This window comes from Sapajus apella, unplaced genomic scaffold, assembly GCF_009761245.1.
Source record: "Sapajus apella isolate SASKATOON/1434 unplaced genomic scaffold, GSC_monkey_1.0 scaffold49, whole genome shotgun sequence".
Classification (NCBI taxonomy): domain Eukaryota; kingdom Metazoa; phylum Chordata; class Mammalia; order Primates; family Cebidae; genus Sapajus; species Sapajus apella.
Genome location: NW_022436989.1, coordinates 12170148 through 12183293, shown reverse-complemented (window position 1 = coordinate 12183293; position 13146 = coordinate 12170148). Strand labels below are relative to the sequence as shown.

Here is a 13146-nt window from a genome sequence, read left to right as displayed (position 1 = left end):
AAAAAAAAAAAAAAAAAAAAAAAAGTGAGGAGAATTCTTAAAGTGAAAGCAAGTTTATTAAGAAAATAAAGGAATAAAGAATGGCTATTCCATAGAGCAGCTAGTTAACTAGGATTTTAATTTAAGAGATATTAAAATTGTTAATAAATTTGTTTAATTTACAGAAACAAATCACTGATTTGTGTGTATAAGCCATGAGGGAAATATGGGACTTAATTTTGCTACAGAAGAGAATTTAATTTCCTGCATAATCAGTTTCTCCCTATTCCTCTGAATTAATTTCATCAACATACAAGGTAGAGGTTTTCTCCTGTCTTTTTTTTTTTTTTTTTTTTTTTTTTGTGAGACGGAGTTTCACTCTTGTTACCCAGGCTGGAGTGCAATGGCGCGATCTCGGCTCACCGCAACCTCCGCCTCCTGGGTTCAGGCAATTCTCCTGCCTCAGCCTCCTGAGTAGCTGGGATTACAGGCACGCGCCACCATGCCCAGCTGATTTTTTGTATTTTTAGTAGAGACGGGGTTTCACCATGTTGACCAGGATGGTCTCGATCTTTTGAGCTCGTGATCCACCCGCCTCAGCCTCCCAAAGTGCTGGGATTACAGGCGTGAGCCACCGCGCCCGGCCTTTTCTCCTGTCTTAAACAATCTCCCTCCTTTGACCCTTGTACCGCTTTGGCTATTTCCCCCCACCTTTTCCCCTTTCCAGTAAAACTCTCTAGGACAAGGGTAGGCTGTGCTCACTGTCCTCCGAGTCTTTGGGATTCACCCACACTGGGCTTTGCCCTGTTGCCCCACCCAGACTCCTAGTGGGAAAGGTTATGTTCATGTTGCGGGATTCAGTGGCCTGAGCCGTCACCTTACCTGACCTGGTTTTAGCATTGGACATGGTTGTAGACTTTCTTCATTGGCTTCCAGGATACTATACTCTCCAAGTTTCTTTCTCTTTTCTTTTCTCTCTTCCTCTCTTTCCCCCTTTCCCCTCCCTCCCTCCCTCCCTTCCTTCCTTTTTCTTGCCCTCTCTCTCTTTCTTCCTTTTATTGAGATACAGTTTCCCTCTGTCACTCAACTAGAGTGCAGTGGTGTGATCTCAGCTCATTGCAGCCTTCACCTCCTGTGCTCAAGTGATTTTCGTGCCTCATATTCCCAAGTAGCTGGAATTACAGGTGCCTGAAACCATGCCTGGTTGTATTTTTAATAGAGACAGGGTTTCACCATGTTGAACAGGCTGGTCTCAAACCCCTGACCATAGGTGATCCCCCCGCCTCAGCCTCCCAAAGTGCTGGGATTATAGGCATGAGCCACTGTGCCTGGCCAAAATTATGGTGACTTCTAAGAAGGTCTAATTTTTTTAAGAGTTAATGATTGTCACCTGGGCAACATAGCAAGATGTTGTCTCAAAAAAAATACAGAAAATATTAGCTGAACATGGTTGCTTATGCCTATAGTCTTAACTACTTGGGATGCTGAAGAGGGAGCATTGCCTGAGCCTCAGAAGTTGGAGGCTGCAGTTAGTTATGATTGTGTCACTGCACTCGCCTGGGTGACAGAGTGAGACCCCTTTTCTTTAAAGTAGGCTGGGTATGGTGGCTCATGCTTGTAATCACAGCACTTTGGGAGGCCAAGGCGGGAGGATCACTTACGGTTAGAAGTTCAAGATCATCCTGGCCAACATGGTGAAACCCTGTCTCTACTAAAGATATAGAAATTAGCCTGGGTGTAGTGGCACATGCCTGTAGTCTCAGCTAATTGGGAGGCTGAGGTGGGAGAAATACTTGAACTCAGGAAGCAGAGGTTGCAGTGAGTCAAGATTAAGCCAGTGCACTCCAGCCTGGGCAACAGAGGGAGATTTTATCTCAAAAAAAAAAAAAAAAAATTAATGATGGTAAGCTGAAATATAGTGTTTCTAATACAATTTTGAGCAATTTATAGAGTTCACTGTTTTTTTTAAGTGAGAAGGTCTTGCTCTGTTACCAAAATAAAAATAAATAAATAAATTTTGTATATAATTCACCTACAATTTTTTTTTTTTTTTAAAAGATAGAATGTTGCACTGCTGCCCAGGCCGGAGTGCAGTGGCACAATCTCGGCTCACTGCAACCTCCACCTCCCAGGTTCAAGTGATAAGCAAGTCTCCCGATAGCCTCCCTAGTAGCCGGGACTACAGGTGTGCATGCATCACCATGCCGGGCTAATTTTGTATTTTAATAGAAAATTTTTGTATTTTTAATAGAAAAATAAAAATTCTATTATTTAATAGGAAAATAAAAATTCATGGAGGTGGCTGTGCTTGGCCACCCCCATGGATTTAATACTTCTGTTTTTTCTAATGTGAATTGTCAGTTTCATATTACTTGTTTGTTTATAGGGATTTAACATGCTTGCATAAGCTCATAACCCTTTATGGTGAATCATACTGATTATATATTAGTATATTAGATTCTCTTTTATGCTAATTTTGATTTTTTAGCATATAGAAATTTTTGAAGACCTTCAGAACATTGCATTTATGTCCTTTCTTTGTGGGTAATATTTTCTGTGTGTCATTGCTCTTTTCCAGGCACCCCACAGGAGGATCATTTATTCGTCCGAAAAAGGTAAATTTTGGAATAGACTTTCTTACTGCAGTTAAGAACCGCTATGTGTTAGAAGATGAACTGGAGGAAGATGGAAAAGAACAAATTGTTACAATTGGAAATAAACCTGTGGAGACTATTGGTTTTGACTCTATTATGAAACAGCAAAGGTAAGTGGAATTTATAATGGCAGAGCTGACTTTATGGTTTTATTAAGGTTCAGAATTGAAATTCCATGGCTGTGTGTGGATGCTAAGGACTTTGCTTCTAAACTGGTTTATGCTTTCCACAGAAACTGAATCAAAATCTGAGGAATCCAAGGATTATTTAGGGAAATAAAAATTTTTATTTTAGCACAAGATTGGTAGATTTTTCCAGTTTGCAATTGAAACATTTATTGGTCCATTGTTAATATTCACATCATATTATCTTGTGTTGACTGATTAAGTAACTAAGGCTGATATTTGTGTTCTTTTCTATTTCATGGTGATGGTAAGTTGGGAATGGAAACAGCAGTCTGAATTGTTCCCTATGCCGTGGAGCGTGCTGGTGGCATTTTTTTTTTTTTTTTTTTTTTTTTTTTTTTTGTCGAGGCACAGTTTTGCTGCTGTTGCCCAGGCTGGAGCGCAACGGCACAATCTCGGCTCACCATAACCTCTGCCTCCTGGGTTCAAGAGATTCTCCTGCCTCAGCCTCCCCAGTAGCCGGGATCATAGGCATGCACCACCATACCCGGCTAAATTTTTATTTTTAGTAGAGACAGGGTTTCTCCATGTTGGTCAGTCTGGTCTCAAACTCCCAACTCAGGTGATCCACCCACTTTGACCTCCCAAAGTGCTGGGATTACAGGTGTGAGCCACCATGCCCAGCGGTGCCATCTATTAATAGTAGGGAGTAGTTTCTGCCTCTGGCTGCACAGCTTCGTCACCTGGAGAGCTGTGAAACATGCAGCATCTTTGTCCCATTCCAGATCTGCTGATTCAGAATTTTGGGATATGGGCTCTAAATAATGCATTTTATTTTATTTTATTTATTTTATTTTATTTTTATTTTATTTTATTTATTTTATTTATTTTTTGAGATGGAATTTCACTCATGTTACCCAGGCTGGAGTGCAGTGGCGCGATCTCGGCTCACCGCAACCTCCGCCTCCTGGATTCAGGCAATTCTCCTGCCTCAGCCTCCTGAGTAGCTGGGATTACAGGCACGCACCACCATGCCCAGCTAATTTTTTGTATTTTTAGTAGAGACGGGGTTTCACCATGTTGACCAGGATGGTCTCGATCTCTTGACCTCGTGATCCACCCACCTCGGCCTCCCAAAGTGCTGGGATTACAGGCATGAGCCACCGTGCCCGGCCTTATTTTATTTTTTTGAATTTTTCTTTCTTTCTTTTTTTTGAGATGGATTCTCGCTCTGTAGCCCAGGCAGGAGTGCAGTGGTGCAATCTCCACTTACTGCAACCTCTGCCTCCTGGGTCCCAGTTCAAGCAGTTCTCCAACCTCAGCCTCCCAAGTAGCTGGGATTACAGGCATGAGCCACCATGCCCAGCTAATTTTTGTATTCTTTAGTAGAGATGGGGTTTCACCATGTTGACCAGTCTGGTCTTGAACTCCTGACCTCTTGATCCTTCTGCCTCGGCCTCCCAAAGTGCTGGGATTACAGGCATGAGCCACCGAGCCTGGCCTATTTTTATTTTTATACAGACAGGATCTTGCTCTATTGCCCAGGCTGGTCTTGAACTCTTGGGCTCAAGTGATCCTCCTGCCTTGGCTTCCCAAAGCACTGGGATTACAGGTGTGAGTCACTGTACCCGGCCTTAAAATAATGCATTTTAAAACTGCTGCATGAGAACATTCTCTTTTCTCTGAAACTATATATTGTGACATTGTACAAGGAGGCTTACCAGTCATTCTATGAACTGCTTGAATCAAAGAGAGAGGAAGTTAATATTTACACAAAACCAGTCTGGCTGCACAAGAACTGGCCAGGCCTTGCAGCTTACTGTGGTGACTTCGATGAGGTAGCTGGGTGAGGACCCCTGGTGGCCACTGTGAGAATAAATTTATGGCCTCTTGTAGGCCTGCAATATATTTTCTTTCAGCCTCTCAAAGAACTGGCCGGGAGTAGTGGCTCACGCCTGTAATCCAAGCACTCTGGAGGCCAAGGCAGGCAGATCACCTGAGGTTGGGAGTTCAAGACCAGCCTAACCAACATGGTGAAACCATGTCTTTAAAAAAAAAAAAAAAAACAAAAACAGAATTAAGCTATAGTTTTTTCCAAAGTAAATTCCTTTGCTATCTTTTGTTATTGTTGTTATTAATAAAAGTGCATATGAGGACAATGTTGAAAGTAAAATAAATACATTTCTTAGCACCTCTACTCTTTAACATATATGGCACCCGTTAAAAAAAAACCTCAACTGGGCACAGTGGCTCACGCCTGTAATCCCAGCACTTTGGGAAGCTGAGGCGGGTGGATCACAAGGTCAGCAATTTGAGATCAGCCTGGCCAACATGGTGAAACCTCATCTACTAAAAATATTAAAAATTAGCCGGGCATGGTGGTGGGCGCCTGTAATCCCAGCTACTCAGGAGGCTGAGGCAGGAGAATTGCTTGAACCTGGGAGGCAGAGGTTGCAGTGAGCCGAGATTGTGCCATTGCACTCCAGCCTGAATGACAGAACAAGACTCTGTCTGAAAAAAAAAATCTCAGAATAAATCAAGAGTTTTAAAGGAACAAATGGACTTCCTTTAATTATAAAAGAAAATACGTTTATTGTTGATAATATAGAAATTACAAATTGAACAAAAAAGTATCATGACTAATGCCACCACTTAAGCATCGTGAATGGGCTGGGTGCAGTGGCTCATGCCTGTAATCTTAGTACTTTTGGAGGCCATGGTCGGAGGATCATTTAAAACCAAGAATTTGAGACTAGTCTGGCCAACATTGTGGAACCCTGTCTCTACTAAAAACACAAAAAATTAGCTGGGTGTGGTGGTACACGCCTGTAGTCCCAGCTGCTTGGGAGGCTGAGGCAGGAGAATTGTTTGATCCTGGGAGGCGGACGTTGCAGTGAGCCAAGATCGTGGCGCTCCACTCCAGCCTGGGTGATAGAATGAGACTCTGTCTCAAAACAAAAACAAAAAAACCTATCATGAACAGTTTTTACTGTTTATCCTACTGATTTACTTGGAATTAAAGAACTATATGCTTCATAGGGTTAGAGTTCTTCCCTTTATTTTCTATTTTTTACTGTTATTAGTGCAAGATATTTTTTCCCACTTAAAATACAAATAGCCTGGGCAACATGGCAAAACCCTATCTCTACAAATAAATACATACATACATATATACATACAAAAATTAGCTAGGTGTGGTAGTGCATGCCTGTAGTCCCAGCTATTTGGGAGGCTGAGGTGGGAAGATCTCCTGAACCCTGGAGGTCAAGGCTACAGTGAGCCATGATTGCACCACTGCACTCCAGCCCGGGTGACATATTGAGACCTTGTCTCAACAGATGAACAAACAAAAAGACACCAAATATTTAAATATCTCTTATCCAAAAGAAGAATTTTTTTTAATTGGCTAATCTCTTTTAGAGAATATTATAGGCTCTAAGAATATATATATATATTTTTAGACAGAGTCTCACTGTGTCACCAAGCGCCAGGCTGGAGTGCAGTGGTGTGATCTTGGCTCACTGCAACCTCTGCCTCCCGGGTTCAAGCAATTCTCCTGCCTCAGCCTTCGAGTAACTGGGACTACAGGTGTGCACCACCACGCCCAGCCAATTTTTGTATTTTAGTAGAGACATGGTTTCACCACGTTGGCCAGGATGGTCTCAATCTCTTGACCTTGTGATCCGCCTCCTCGGCCTCCCAAAGTACTGGGATTACAGGCGTGAGCCACCGCGCCCGGCCGGGCTCTAAGAATATTGACAAATTGAAAACAGATTTTCATCCCCTAGTTTATGAAGGACTACGTAATTCATGAATTTTTCTGTAAATGATCCCATGTTTTGGGTATCGTTGCGTTTAATAATTAGCTAGTGCCTTTCTTGATTGAAAAGATAAAATTTTAGAGATTCTGGAGCAATCTCATATGTTGGCTGGAGCTTAGTAAATAGTGAGACAGCTTGGTAGCATGTCGCCACTGTTGGAGTTAGGCTGGGTTCAAACGCCAGCTAAGGCACCTTTGACTGACAGAAGTTAGAGGTGGCTACTTATTGTTTCTAAGCCTCAGATTCTTCAATTACAACATAAAACCTAAGATACAAGTGCTGTCGTGAATAACAAATGAGATCCTGCAATTAATGTTAGCTGTCATTGTTAGGAGTTGAAACCTCTACTTTAAGCCATTGTCTTATCTCCTCAATAAAATCCAGCATTTTTGAGATTATATCAGTAAGAGAAGACATTCAATAAAGGAATCAAAAACAAATTTAAAAAACAAAAACATTATGTATGGCTTCTCCTGGAGATGACTTTGGCTCTGGAGTGATGCTTGGATTGAGATCTGAGTCCCCACGCTTAGTGTCAAGTTGTCCTGGCAAGGCAGGCAATTTTGAATTTTAGAGGAAAGGAGCGACATCTGTTGGACATACTGAAAACTACAGTTTGAAGCAGTTCCGTGAGATTCCTGTAGTTCTTTTCTGGGATGTCATATGCCTACAAAGCTGGCTTCTGGGTGATTGCTGCAATAAAATGCATGTATTTATGTACATCTATCATGCATCAATAAAAATATTTGCTTTACAACAAAGCAAGTATCTCTTAAATCAGTGTGGAACAGGAAATGGAGTTGGTGGCGTCCAGTCTGATGCCAGGGTGTGGGAAGTTGAGCAGTGCCCAGCAGACACTGAGTTAATAGGACATAAGTAATGATTAAGTTGTTTTGCCCTAACTACATACTTAATTGGAACTGTGAGGTATTTAGTTTGGCCTAAGTACCATGAAAAAATTACTGAAACCCCAATGGTCTTGTGGCCTGAGAAAGTTTGGGACCCTCTACCTATGAATTCTGCTGCTGCCTTTTGTACTCTAGTTTTTCATGATTGTAGTAATTCATGCCTTGCATTTTCATCTTGGTGTTTCTCCCAAATGTTGTTAGGTTTAAAATTTTTTTTTTATTTTTTGAGACAGTATCATGCCTTTTGGACCCTAGTTTTTCATGATTGTAATAATTCATGCCTTGCATTTTCATCTTGGTGTTTCTCCCAAATGTTGGTAGGTTTTAAAATTTTTTTTATTTTTTGAGACAGTATCATTCTGTCACCCAGGCTGGAGTGCAGTGGCACAATCTTGGCTCACTGCAACCTCCACCTCCAAGGTTCAAGTGATTCTCCTGCCTTAGCCTCTCAAGCAGCTGGGACTACAGGTGTGCACCACCACACCCAGCTAATTTTTGTATCTTTTTTTGTAGAGATCAGGTTTTACTATGTGAGCCAGGCTGGTCCCAAACTCCTGGTCTCAAGTGATCTGCTCACCTCATCCTCCCAAAGTATTGAGATTACAGGTGTGAGCCACTGCACCTAGCCCGGTTATATTTTTATAAATACTTATCAAGTGAATTACAGTATGTCAGACAGTCTTCTGAGAGCTGCACAAATATTAACTGGCCAATATTATTTTAGCATTTAAAATTTTGTAGTAAAATACACATAACATTTATAACCTTTTTTTTTTTTTTTTTTGCTGGAGAGCGATTTATTAGAAAGCGAGAGAGACAGCTCCCATGCTGTTGTGGGAGGGGAACCTGGAGCCGGATATCCCTATCATAACCATTTGTAATTAACAGTTAGTGTTAACTATATTCATAATGTTGTGTAACCAGTGTCCAGAACTTTATTTTACTTGTTGAGTCGGAGTCTCTCCCTGTTGCCCAGCCTGCAGTGCAATAGCATGATCTCAGCTCACTGCAGCCTCCACTTCCTGGGTTCAAATGATTCTCCTGCCTCAGCCTCCTGAGTAGCTGGGATTACAGGTGTGCGTCACCATGCCTGGCTGGTTTTTATATTTTTGGTGGAGAAGGGGTTTCACCATGTTGGTCAGGCTGGTCTCGAACTCCTCACCTTGTGATCTGCCCACCTTGGCCTCCCCAAGTACTGGGATTACAGGTGTGAACCACTGCGCCTAGCCTGGAACTTTTTCATCATCCCAAACTGAAACTCTATGTCTATTGAAACACTAACTACTAATTTCTTCTCCCGTTAGCCCCGGGCAACCTCCAATCTACTTTCTGTCGCTATGAATTTGACTACTCTGGAACCTCACATAAGTATTTGTTCTTTTGTGACTGGCTTATGTCACCTAGCATAATAAACTCAAGGTTCATCCACATTGTGCGTGTGTCAGAATTTCCTTCCTTTTTGTTAAGTTCACACAATATTGCGTTGTATATGCATGCCGTGTTTTGTTTGTCCTTTGATTTGTTGATGGACAGTATGGACACGGGTTGCTTCCACCTCTTGACTGTGAGGAATAATGCTGCTGTGAACTTCTGCATATACCGCAGCCTTTTAAAGATAGGAAGTCTGAGGTACAGAGTTGTTAATCACTTGCCCAAAGCCAAAGGAGATGGTGGAATTAGGATTTGAACCCAGGTGGTCTGGTATATATGTGGATTCTTTTTTTTTTTTTTGAGATGGAGTCTTGCTCTGTTGCCCAGGCTGGAGTGCAGTGGTGTGATCTCAGCTCACTGCAACCTCTGCCTTCCGGTCCAAGCGATTCTCCTGCCTCAGCTTCATGAGTAGCTGGGACTACAGGCACATGCCACCATGCCCAGCTAATTTTTGTATTTTTAGTAGAGACAGGATTTTCACCATGTTGGCCAGGATGGTCTTGAAGTCCTGACCTTGTGATCCACCCACCTCGGCCTCCCAAAGTACTGGGATTACAGGCATGAGCCATCGCACCCAGCTGGATCCTTTTCATGAATAGAAAACACAGATTCTCTATAAACAAATGGCTGCCAGAAGTATCTGGTAATGCTGAAGCTGGCACTCTCCAGGAAGTACCTTCGAGAGGCTTTTACGTGCGAGTGTAAGAAGCACTCCGTAGCGTGTACTTCTGCACTACGTGCATAGATGCCAGAAGGGTATCTCCATTCACTGCGGTCTGTTTCTATAACAAACACTGTAAGGTGTGAAGAGGAATGTTCTGGAGTGCCAGGTGTCACCGTAGCGAGACCTCGCCACTGAACAATAGACTGTTGAGGAAAAGGTCAGCTGCAGAAGGCTCTGCAGAGTAGAATGCCATTTATATCAAGTTTCAGAATATTCAAAAATGCTATACTTGTTTAGAGATAAGGAAATATATGGCAAAAATATTAAGAAAGGCTTAAGATTTAATAAACTTCAAATGTAGTAGAAGGTTACCCCTGGGGAAGGCCGGGCATGGTGGCTTATGCCTGTAATCCCAGCACTTTGGGAGACTGAGGTGGATGGATCTCTTGAGGTCAGGAGTTCAAGAACAGCCTGGCCAACATGGTGAAACCCCTTCTCTACTAAAAGTACAAAAATTAGCCAGGCATGGTGATGCACATCTGTATACCCAGCTACTCCGGAGGCTGAGGCAGGAAAATCGCCTGAACCTGGGAGGCAGAGGTTACAGTGAGCCGAGATCTTGCCACTGTACTCTAGCCTAGGCAACACAGCGAGATTCCATCTTAAAAAAAAGAAAAAAGTAACCCCTGGGGAGTAGAGGGAGAATTGTGTTATGGAGAGAGACCCAGAGGACTTCAGCTGCATTTGTAATGTTTGTAGTGCTCTTTTTATCTTTTTTGTAATGCTTTATTTCTTAATTTGGGTGGCAGTTACTGGTATTTGTGTATTATTTTTGGCGCCCTTTTCTATGTCTGAAATGCTGTTTAATTTTTTAAAGGGCCAGTGGATAGCATACATGCTTATGTATCCTTGTGAACTCTGTTTTTCATGCAGTCAGCTGAGCAAGTTGCAAGAAGTTTCTCTGAGGAACTGTGCAGTAAGTTGTGCTGGTGAGAAAGGAGGAGTTGCCGAGGCATGTCCCAGTATCCTTTTCACCGAGAGCTTGTTACTGGAATCTGGCTTTGGATGTGATGTCTGTGCCAGAGACTGCTAGCTGCCCACCCATCTCCACTCTTCACAGCATCCTTCTTCATGCATTTCGGTTTTGCTTGGTGCACTTGGGGCCCAGATAAATTATATACCTTCCCAGACCCCTTTGCTTGCAGGTTTGCCAGCATGACTTCCCCAGCTGTGGTGGAAGTTTCTAGACCAGGCTCCTTGAAAGGGGCACACTTGGCCAGGCATGATGGCTCACGCCTGTAATCCCGGCACTTTGGGAGGCCAAGGCCGGTGGATCACAAGGTCAGGAGATCAAGACTATCCTGGACAACGTGGTGAAACCCCATCTCTACTAAAAATACAAAAATTAGCTGGGCGTGGTGGTGCATACCTATAATCCCAACTACTCAGGAGGCTGAGACAGGATAATTGCTTTAACCTGGGAGTCAGAGGTCACGGTAAGCCAAGATTCCCCTACTGCACTTTAGCCTGAGCCACAGAGCAAGACTCTGTCTCAAAAAAAAAGAAAAAGAGAGCGCACACTTGGTTGGCCTCTGCCTTTTGCCTGTTGCTTTTACCCTTCTGCCTGCCTTGAGCAGATGGAGTGTCCAAGGTTTCGGCAGCTGTCTTGCAAGTATGAAGAAAGCCATCCAGTACAGATTGGGAGAGCAGAGGACAGGGAATCTGGGCTCCTGTGTCCCGGGGCCCCTGCTTCAGCCCTGGTCTGCCTTCTCATATGGGTTTTTTTTTTTTTTTTTTTTTTGAGACAGGCTAGACTGTTGTGGCGTGATCTCAGCACAGTAACCTCTGCCTCCCAGGTTCAAGTGATTCTCTTGCCTCAGCCTCCCTAGTAGCTGGGATTACAGGTGCCTGCCACCATGCCCAGCCAATTTTTGTATTTTTAGTAGAGACAGAGTTTTGCCATTTGGCCAGGCTGGTCACAAACTCCTGACCTCAGGTGATTCACCTGCCTCAGCCTCCCAAAGTGCTGGGATTATAGGTGTGAGTCACACGCCTGGCCTCATGCAGTTCTTATTAGTAGGAAAGACTCTGGTTCTGGTTCCATGCAGCTGAAGGCAGTTTGTTGTAATACCCCAAAACAGGCTCCTTCTGAAGTTTGGAATCTCTTTTCTCTACTTTCTCTTATTAGTGGGTTTTTTTTTTTTTTTTTTTTTTTTTGAGACGGAGTTTTGCTCTTGTTACCCAGGCTGGAGTGCAATGGCGCGATCTCGGCTCACCGCAACCTCCGCCTCCTGGGTTCAGGCAATTCTCCTGCCTCAGCCTCCTGAGTAGCTGGGATTACAGGCACGCACCACCATGCCCAGCTAACTTTTTATATTTTTGGTAGAGATGGGGTTTCACCATGTTGACCAGGATGGTCTCGATCTCTTGACCTCGTGATCCACCCGCCTCGGCCTCCCAAAGTGCTGGGATTACAGGCTTGAGACACCGCGCCCAGCCTATTAGTGTTATTTTTGTCGTATGTTGCTTTTCTGCTGACAGCAAAAATGTAGGAGGTAAGTTAAAATTTCCAGGATGGACATGGTGGCTCATGCCTGTAATCCCAGCGTTTTGGGAGGCTGAGACTGGAGGACTGCTTGAGGCCAGGAGTTTGAGACCAGCCTTGGGAACGTTGCGAGACCTTGTCTCTAAAAAAATTAAAACAAAACTGGGTATGGTAGCTTGTGCCTGTCATCTCAGCTACTAGGAGGCCGAGGTGGCAGGATTGCTCGGGAGTTTGAGGCTGTGATGAGCTATGATCGTGCCACTGTACTCCAACCTGGGTGACAGCTAGACCCTGTTTCTGTTGAGAAATTTCCCATGGAAACCAAAAGGCCTTTTCCCAATTCATTAAGTCTATCTGATCTCTACATAATAATTTTTGCAAAAAATATCAGTTTTGATCAGTTTTTCCTGAGTGAAGAGATGCCAGGTGAAATAGCTCTCTTTGGCAAAATGCCCCAACAGTGCAGTGAAGGAAATTAGACCAGAACTCTTCCAATCTGTGTGTCTGAGGTTTCAGTTATCTTGGGGGAAACAGCTTGGAGGTTCCACTCGGACCTGTGGTAACTGCGACATCCAGCGTCTGCCCCTAAGCAGCCTCCTCCGTTGACTCCAGTGTGCTGCAAATATGTGGTCATTTTCAGAGGTAGGCAGCTGGAGTTAGGGGAATTGAAGTGGATGCAGAAAAGAGTTTGCTAAGGATCGCTGGGCACAGTGGCTCACAGCTGTAATCCCAGCACTTTGGGAGGCTGAGGTGGGTGGATCACGAGGTCAGGAGTTTGAGACCAGCCTAGCCAACATGGTGAAACACCATCTCTACTAAAGATGCAAAAAATATAAAATAAAATTAGCCAAGCGTGGTGGTGTGCACCTGTAATCCCAGCTACTTGGGAGGCTGAGGCAGGAGAATCACTTGAACCTGGGAGGTGGAGGTTGCAGTGAGCTGGGATTGCGCCACTGCACTCCAGCCTGGGTGACAGGGTAAGACTCCGTCTCAAAAAAAAAAAAAAAAAAAAAAAAAAA

At 43.6% G+C, this 13146-nt stretch overlaps 1 protein-coding gene across 3 annotated transcripts in view; it reads left to right on the top strand.

The window, feature by feature from the left end:
* The window catches only part of TBCE (tubulin folding cofactor E), a 70440-nt gene that overhangs the window by 32154 nt on the left and 25140 nt on the right, over window positions 1-13146 (top strand). For 2 of the 3 annotated variants that reach the window (XM_032242294.1, XM_032242295.1), the window contains exons 4-5: window positions 2558-2743; window positions 10516-10604. In XM_032242294.1, the coding sequence (XP_032098185.1) occupies window positions 2558-2743; window positions 10516-10604 (275 nt within the window). The remainder of the gene's footprint in view (window positions 1-2557; window positions 2744-10515; window positions 10605-13146) is intronic. The other variant, XM_032242296.1, reaches the window with a different exon arrangement.